At 41.5% G+C, this 8,631-nt stretch overlaps 1 protein-coding gene across 2 annotated transcripts; it reads right to left on the minus strand.

The window, feature by feature from the left end:
• Nucleotides 1-76: 76 nt before the first annotated feature.
• LOC108434324 (E3 ubiquitin-protein ligase TRIM39-like) lies at nucleotides 77-6,253 on the minus strand. 2 transcript variants are annotated; one of them, XM_017709360.2, is made up of 8 exons: nucleotides 6,128-6,253; nucleotides 4,454-4,509; nucleotides 3,111-3,586; nucleotides 2,896-2,991; nucleotides 2,061-2,294; nucleotides 1,640-1,787; nucleotides 1,213-1,239; nucleotides 77-1,114 (listed from the first exon to the last, which is right to left on the minus strand). In XM_017709360.2, exons 1-8 carry the CDS (start codon nucleotides 6,145-6,147, stop codon nucleotides 462-464), a joined length of 1,710 nt encoding a protein of 569 aa, XP_017564849.1. In that variant the 5' UTR covers nucleotides 6,148-6,253; the 3' UTR covers nucleotides 77-461. The 2 variants fall into 2 exon arrangements, with proteins under 2 accessions (XP_017564849.1, XP_017564850.1); XM_017709361.2 differs by lacking the exon at nucleotides 4,454-4,509.
• Nucleotides 6,254-8,631: the final 2,378 nt, after the last annotated feature.

Genomic DNA, 8,631 nt, shown 5'->3' on the forward strand with positions numbered 1-8,631 from the left:
ACATTTTCCATCAGTCTGAAGAGACGCTGTCATGATGCAAAGAACCCCCCCCCCCTAGATCAGCTAATATATGGAAGCCTTACCCTGCTGCAAGCCTGAAAAAATCATTTTCAGGATCAGATGTGTCGGGTTAGATTTTTTTTAATGCAAAATCAACATTTGACTGATGAGAATATTATGAATGTTTAGTCTGATGAGTGTGTGTTGAAAGAGGTCTTCAAAGAAAGCTCAGTCAAAACTTTCAATTTGGGAAGGAGTCTGATGCACAAGGAAAATTCTCACAAATGTATTTACACATTTACACCAGAGAGGTCTCCAAATCCCCAAATCTTACATAGTGCACCTTTAAGGCAAATCTAGATTGAAGGAGTTTATTTGGCACAAAATGTTGGGAACCTGTGTTCTTTTCCATCACACCAAATAATGCTTTTTGGCACCTTTATTAGCATTCTTTGCCACATCTACAGTGGCGTTCGCTGTGAAATGAAACCCTGGGACAACTGACGTCTCATTAGCGGAGGCAGTCTTTCTGTTCTACGGTTCAGGCTTGAGATTGCGACCTCTCCTCCCCCTAAGGGACAGATGATTAGTGGAGCAGTGTTCTTCCCATCATCATGAAGACAAGGGTTGAAGTAAGGTAACAATGTTTCAGTAAAGGAGCACCCAGTGTAGGAATAAATATGGCTCTGGTCATCCACATCATAGAATGAGACAAGGCCTCCCTCATAGTCTACAAACACTCCAACATTCTGTGGCCTTTCGTGGCAAGAGACAAGTGGGGTGGCTGGTCCGGCACAGGCAATAAGATTACCCCCCTTCCGACGACACACTGCCCAGAAACCCTGATCTGGCCGAACCGATATGGCCCCCTTTCTGTTGATGGACTCTCGGGCCACTCCCAGCTCCCAGTCCGTCTTGTCACCAACCTGGACCACCCAGTAGTGCTGCCCACTGGCGATGCCCGGCTGTCCTAGCACACACACGCAGGAGTCAAACCGCAGAGGGCTGGGTGAGGAAGGACTGGTTGAGGGCTGGTAGCCCAGACTGGCCTGCTTAAGGTCAGGGGAGAAGACAAGCCAGGGGGCAGCAGTCTGTGGGTCAAAGCTTATGTCCGCTGAGGGGAAATTGACAGAGTTTGACATGATCACAGACCCACATTAAAATCAATTAGGTTTATGCACATAGACTATAAACAAGCACACAAATTCAAACCTGCGTATTGCTGGATCTGATGCAACTCTGCCAAAAAAATTAAGAGAAAGTTGATCAGATAACAATAAAAAAAGCATACTAAAAAACACTGGTAACACTTTGCTGCACAGTGCTGGTCATAAGGCTTTATGACACCTACATAAGCTTGTTGTGACAACTGACATAACCATACATAAATCCTTATTAATGCTTATTCCAATGGGTGTCATTCACTATAAAGGTTACATTTGCCAGTTTTTACTGAAATTTGCTAGTCTTTGTGACAGATGACACCTATTGAAATAAACATTTATAAGCATTTATGTAAGGTTGTGTCAGTTGTCGTGACAAGCTTATGTAAGTGTCACGTAGCCTCATAAACAGCACACTACAGTAAAGTGTTACCAAAACACACATACAATACCAGAGACACAAATCCACATCTCACCAGCCTCACACAGTTTCCTCTCATGGTTGCGAAGTGTCTCCTCCAGTGTGCCCATAGCTCTTCTCACTATCCCAAAACGTTGATTGGTACTGATGCATGTCTGAGACCAGTCTTTGGTACGTGGGAGAGTTACCACAGATTGGAAATTCTACAGCAACAGAAGAAGAGGCCAATCCTAAGTGGCTTAGGTAGTCTAAAATAGTCCCTAGCAAGTCTACACATCACTGATTCTGGTCTGTAAATGGCATTTAGCGCAACAACCAGGCACTATAGATATTTCTGCAATATGGACAAGTCAATGTTCCATCCACTTTTGTATTGGATTGCTAATGCACAAATTTATGCAGATGACTAATTTGAAAATTAGGACAGTCAGTAGAATTGGCAGTTTACAACCCTCCTCATAGACTGGTATTCATACCTGTAGAAGCTGAAGCTGGTCCTGGGTGTTTACAAGCTGTTCCACCTCTGACTTTTTCATCACAATCTCAGCAATCTCTTTCTCCAGCTCCTCAGAGAGTGAGGCTGCCCTCCTCACCACCTCCCTCTGTTTCTCCTTCAGCTCCTCCACCAGCTCGGCCTGGCTTCTCTCGATGGAGTGCAGCAGGTCAGTGAAGATCTGCATGCTCTCTTTGATCTCCTTCTCCATTCTTCTCTGAGGTTAGGGGGGGAAAACAGGCCATAGAAGCAGAAGTAGAAATGGACAATACCACTGATTTTCTGCTTGGTCTGATTCCAAATAATCCAAATAAAATTTTATTCTATAAATATACATAAATATGAAGTCCAACAAAGATACTTTGAAAAAATGTTCTGATTTGCACTTTGTAATTTGGTAAATTGGTGAGTGATGTATTAATAAAAATATCATTTGCATGAGTCTTGAATAAACTGTCCAATTTAAGCCCATCCACTGAAGTATTATTACAAAATTGTGGCGTCATCTGTGGTGCTGTGGTTTCAAGCAGCCTAGGCATCCACTCAAAACACAGTCTTTAAAAATGTACTTCCACCTTCAAGCTACATCATCAGATGGTGGTTTCTAGTCTTTAAACCACACTTTAGAGGCTACTGCAGCTGTAAGAAGTGAGTGGACATGTTAACAACTGGTTTACAACACATTGTTCATCTTGGCTGGGGTGCCCCTTTTTAAGAAAGGCCTACCAAGTAGAGCATTTATAGGACAATTTGAGAAAAAACTGAATGATGGAACAGAAGTAGCGCGCGAATGAGGAACTCAACACAAGAGCACTCACGTCGCTTCGCTGTGCTGAATGTTTGATCTCATCCATCTTCTCCAGGCGGTCCAGGACCATCCTCTGCAGATTTGACTCCACCTCACGAAGCTCTGTCTGTCCACAGAATAGAATGGCCATTGACGTGTGAGATTTAAAAAATGTTTTTTTATTTAAAAAACTTCCTCATAGAGAGCATGTCTCTCTCTCTATATCTGTCTGTCTGTGTCTCTCACCCTCATCCTGTTACTCTCTCTCTCCATGAGCACTGTCTGGTGTCCTTTATGTTGACTCTCTGCACATTTCAAACACACGATTATCTGCTCCGTCTTGCAGTAAATGTCCAGTGGCTGCCGATGCCTTCCGCAAACGTCCCGTCTCCTTGGCAGCGGCTTCTCCTGCCCTCCCCTGTCACCCTGGCTTAGCTCCTGACCTCTGACCTGATCTGATTTGACCCTGAGTGACCTCTTGAAGCCCTCAGTGATGTCAGTGAGAGCGTGGTTGATCCTAAGTTCTGGGCGCCGCCGAAAAGTTTCCTTGCAGAGCGGACATTCACTGCGCCCTGCTGTGTCCCAGAATCCCTGGATGCAGAGGAGGCAGAAGTTGTGGCCACACGGGATGGAAACAGGCTGGCGGAAAAGATCCAAGCAGATGCAGCATGTGAATTGCTCTTCTGATAGGACTGACGCCATGACCGACAGCTCAAGGTGCCCTGGGAAGCAATCAGAGCCAGTGTTGAAAAATATCAAATATACACAATAACCCCCCCAAAACAACCTAGAATGCATTGGATCATGACACATTTGGTGTTTGTTGTTTGCTTTAGTTTTTCCACGGGAACTACAAGGCTAACATACAAGTAGTAACAGAGGCTTATAGTACTGCACAAACCACACTGTATTCATACAGGGATATGTTTCCACACCTCCAGTCTTAGAAGCTGGTTACAATTTTTTCATACACCAAAAGTCTACATTTGGGTTACAGTCTACTTATATTCTTTTAAGCTTGACCTTCTAGATGCCACCTTCCACTTTCTTTCTTTTACGCTTGCAAGAGAACACTCCCAGTAAGGGAATGTGGTCGTGCTGCATTCAGTGCACTTTTGCAAAGCTCAGATCTCGGAAGGCTCTGGGAACTTCAGAGCACTTCACACTGAAGATTTGCTCTGCTGGTTTGGCTCATAATATTATTTTTGAAGGATCAAATATAGTAAAGTAAAGTTAGAACAGACTAAATTTGACTGTTGCCAAAAAGATGATACAGTGGGGCCCACAAGCAGGAATGCTTCTATTGGGCATTCCTTTCTATCAGTGTATGTTTTTTTCATTTCAAATTATATTAACAGCGTAACAGTTTGAGAAGGAAGTTGAATTTTTGCAACATTTATGAATTGTTAGAATTTCTTAGTATTTGGTATTTCCCCTTTTTTGCTTCAGTGACTGCTTGGCATGAACAAGTTTGGGCAAAAACATCTCATAAATAGATCGAATCCACAAAGAGTTGTCTGAACATGTGATTCAATTCATAACATTAATAAAAGTGATTATGCAAATCTGTACAAAAGTCAATGACCTACCTGTACCAGTAGTCCTCCTGTATCTAGATGTTGCCCAGGTGTGCTTGGGACAGAGGCTGATAAGTGGGTGTACAAATAAAAGCCATTGTCATCTGTCATAACTGACAACATGCTAATCCAATCAACTTAAAGTCCCAGTTTCACCTAAAGTCCCCATTGACAGCTCAACTCATTCAGGTCCAAAACAGCTGCAGTTTCTTAGAGTGCATGCAGGGGGCGTTTGGTACAAGTGCACTCGAGTGACATTAAAGAAAGTCAGTGACCTGCAAGTTGATATAGAAACTGTCTGGAGCGCACTGGTCCGCATGTATTTGGTAGCCCAATGAGTGATTTGCTTCAGTGCTTTGCTTAAATATTTTGCATGGTCTTTTCACAGAGCGCCTGTAAGATGATGGTCAGACAGAAAGTTTAGATTAGGAAAGTGGATCTCTTCTATATCTGTGTAGGTTAAACTGATCAATTCTTTTTACAAAGAAAACAACATGAGAGTTACACCATCATGAATATGGCTTAGCATTAACTGTAATTAATCAAAGTCTTGGTGCTGTGTAGCACATTAAACCTATGTTTACAGGTGTATATGTTTATGTCTATATGTTCATCCTTTGTCTTTCTTAAGCTATGTAAGTATTGTATTATACTATTTTTTAATTTTATGTACTATATTAATACAAAAATTATATTTTCATAAATAATGCATATGTGGACATTTTAAATACAAGTATTTAATTAGTCTCCTATTCATGTCTTGTCATTTCCTTTGAAAAAAAACTTTTATATTTCCTTCTTCTTTCTAAAACGTAAAAAAAAAAAAGAAATTCCCACATAAATGCATGTAAGATTCACCTTCCACTGGTCAGGTCAGATAACGTAAGAGAGGTTTCTGCGTTTGTGACACCCTAGAGGGTGCTCCCGAGTCCAAAACAAAAGGGTTAAAATTGAGCAGTTGAGCAAAGTAATAGTTTGTAAATTTTAATCATAAATTTTTTTTATAGAAGAATGCATTCATTTCATGAACACAGAAGAGCACAAAACATTGTTACAAGCAATCAGAACTCAGTAGCAGTGATGTTTAGCAATCAGGACCTAGGAGAAGTCTTGGCAGCCAATCAGAACTCGGTAGCGGTGATGTTTAGCAATCAGCACTTGGCAACCAATCAGAACTCAGTAGCAGTGATGTTTAGTAAGCAGCACCTAGGAGAAGTCTTGGCAGCCAATCAGAACTCAGTAGCAGTGATGTTTAGCAATCAGCACCTAGGAGAAGTCTTGGCAGCCAATCAGAACTCAGTAGCAGTGATGTTTAGCAATCAGCACTTGGCAACCAATCAGAACTCAGTAGCAGTGATGTTTAGTAATCAGCACCTAGGAGAAGTCTTGGCAGCCAATCAGAACTCAGTAGCAGTGATGTTTAGCAATCAGCACCTAGGAGAAGTCTTGGCAGCCAATCAGAACTCAGTAGCAGTGATGTTTAGCAATCAGCACCTAGGAGAAGTCTTGGCAGCCAATCAGAACTCAGTAACAAGGATGTTTAGCAAACATTAGCAAACAACGTTTTTAACCTCTTAGACTGGCGACCTGTCCGTTGCCTTTGCTGGGTTAGGCTGCAGCACCCCCCCTTTCAGCGACCCTGAGGGAGAAGCGGCTTGGAAAATGATGTGTGTGTGTGTGTTTAACCTTTTAGCTCCATTCGCCATCACTCGTCTAGGACCCGCTCTCTCGCGCCCTCTAGCGTTCAGTAGAGGGCTTTACATGAACCGGCTCTGAGGTCAGGTGGCGAAACGCGTGAGCGCCCCTGCTCCTCAAAAGGTCAGAGAAAACTAAATTCATAACGTTTAGTGATGGAGTGATAAATAACTCTGTTGAACTCACAGAGAGTGGAGAGAGAGAAAGAGAGAGAGTGGAGAGAGAGAGAGAGCGAGAGAGAGAGAGTGAGAGAGATAGAGCGAGAGCGAGAGAGAGTGGAGAGAGAGAGAGAGCGAGAGAGAGAGAGAGAGAGCGCGAGAGAGAGAGAGAGAGAGAGAGAGAGATGCCCTCACTCTTATGCTGTTTGAGCCACTGGTTAAGACGCCGGCTTTACTGGCATCTTTCTGTTTTATTCTTCAACTACAAAGCCTGAGCAGGACGGGCTCTCCTGAAGGTCAGTGGGTCCGTGTTTATGGGCGGGTCATTCAGCAGTTTGAGTGTTAGCGTTACTGAAAAGACCTTTAACGCGTTTTATTATTCCTTTTGTAATCTTATGAATGGGAATATCGAAAAAAATATAAGTTTTAGTTTTATTTACACCCTGTGACCCTGAGGGAGAAGCAGCTTAGAAAATGTGTGTATATGTGTGTGTGTGTGTGTGTGTGTTTCATTCACAGGCCAAAGTGTTTACGTTTGTTTTAGTTGGCTTTTCACAAAATGCTTATTGATGTAGATAAAGCAAAGTTATTTCATGGAGTGCTTATTTATACACTGTCCGATGTTGACTGCTTTAGGATGGTTTTGTGATCACGTTTTGGCTTAAGATGTGTTTGAATCCATTTCAAACCCTCAACCATCAACACCATATAAAAACTCAGTGTCGGTTCACTGATGGTTTGGATGTTAAATAAAATGATGATATTATATCTACAATGAACCATTTCACACTAAACCACTCTGAATGACTCTGTTTACAACCGAAGATCTGAATTAATCAGATATATTTAAAACAAATGTGGCATTCCACTTTAAGGCAGGATTAGAGTTCCTTTGGGATCAACATCCTAAGGGAACGTTGCTTTAACATTTGCTTTAAATCCTGCTTTTTTCTTGTGATGTACTTTCCACTCTGAGGTCCACTTGTAACGCTTTGCTCGTTTATGTAGCAAACCTGTCTTTATCCCTTAAACAGGCTGTAGTCTAAGTATTAGTTAAATATTATATTATAATATTATATATAATATTATTAAATATTATGAAACTGTCAGTTTTTTTACATGTTACATCAAAGTCTTATTAACAGAAAAATAAGGAAAATGGGGGTTTTATGACATGAGTCCTTAAATTCAATGGCTAATTGTTGTGTGGGTTAGCAGTGTTGCTGACCATAAGCCAGAAATGAGTTCCAGGGAAAGCTTTTAAAAAACTCTGGGATCAGATGTAAGATTTCAAATGAAAGAGAAAAGAGGCTACACTTTTAAAGAGAACACCCAGATTCCTGGCAGAGGTTACATTCATTTTGTTGGATTTATATGGCAGCGCTAAAACTATAGGTTTCCTTTGTCGTTCTCACTTTTCTTTCCTTTTTCCCTTCTTTTTGAAAGTGAAGAAAGAACAAGGAGATGAAGACAGGAGTCTGCAAAGGTACCACAGAGGACACAGAGGAGGCAGCAACTGTACTGAAGATTACATCCACGGTGCTGAAGGTAAGACCTGATGCACTTTAGACACTGAAATTAGACCTAAACTGGCATGATTTTTTTTAACGGTACTGAAGTAGTCAGAACAGGAATCAGTGCCTTGGCCTGCAGTGCAAAAGTTTAAACCGAACTGTTTGGTGAAAGTAGGCAAAATCAGCTGGTACTAGTTTGACGAATTATACTTTGCAGTACTATTTCACTCAGGATGCAGCCAGATAATCAGACGACTAACTAATGCATTGTAATGAACTGAAGGGGAATAAAACAACACTATGCACACCAAAGTATGTTAAATGTTTATTAGATTAAAGCTTATTATTTATTTTCAGAAAATCCTTTTCGAAACCCATCATAATCTGTGTTTGTTGTTTTTGGCTTCCCTGCTCTAGTTATAGGTTTTTACTGAACAGTGCGAAGAATATAATGTATGAACTATAAACATAGCCGAGATGGAGATTTAGCGTTTAGAATGCACTTCATGAATGAAAAAATGGCAAAAACTGCAAAACAAATGCATTTCAAAGGTCAACACTGTGTGTAGCCAGTGTAGCCAACTGCTGTAGTACAGTTAGCACTGTCACCATCATGAAAATGTAGTTGATGGTTAATTGTCATGCATTTGGCTGACGCTCTTATCCAGAGCGACTTACAATTTGAGCATTTTATACAGGAAAGCCAAGGCAGTGTTAGGAGTCTTGCCCAAGGACTCTTATTGGTATAGTGTAGGGCGCTTGCCCTGGTGGGGGATTGAACCCCAGTCTACAGTGTAGAAGGTAGAGGTGTTAACCACTACAC

The sequence above is a fragment of the Pygocentrus nattereri genome, chromosome 22 (genome assembly GCF_015220715.1).
Source record: "Pygocentrus nattereri isolate fPygNat1 chromosome 22, fPygNat1.pri, whole genome shotgun sequence".
In the NCBI taxonomy this organism is placed as follows: Eukaryota; Metazoa; Chordata; class Actinopteri; order Characiformes; family Serrasalmidae; genus Pygocentrus; species Pygocentrus nattereri.

Excerpts from the sequence above, each read along its gene's own strand:
- LOC108434324 (XM_017709360.2), bottom strand. The coding sequence starts at position 6,147 with ATGGCGAATGGAGCTAAAAG. Across the intron at positions 2,992-3,110 it reads GAGAGAGTAACAGGATGAGG|ACAGAGCTTCGTGAGGTGGA; the intron begins GTGAGAGACACA and ends TTCTGTGGACAG. Across the intron at positions 1,788-2,060 it reads ACCAGCTTCAGCTTCTACAG|AATTTCCAATCTGTGGTAAC; the intron begins GTATGAATACCA and ends CTGTTGCTGTAG.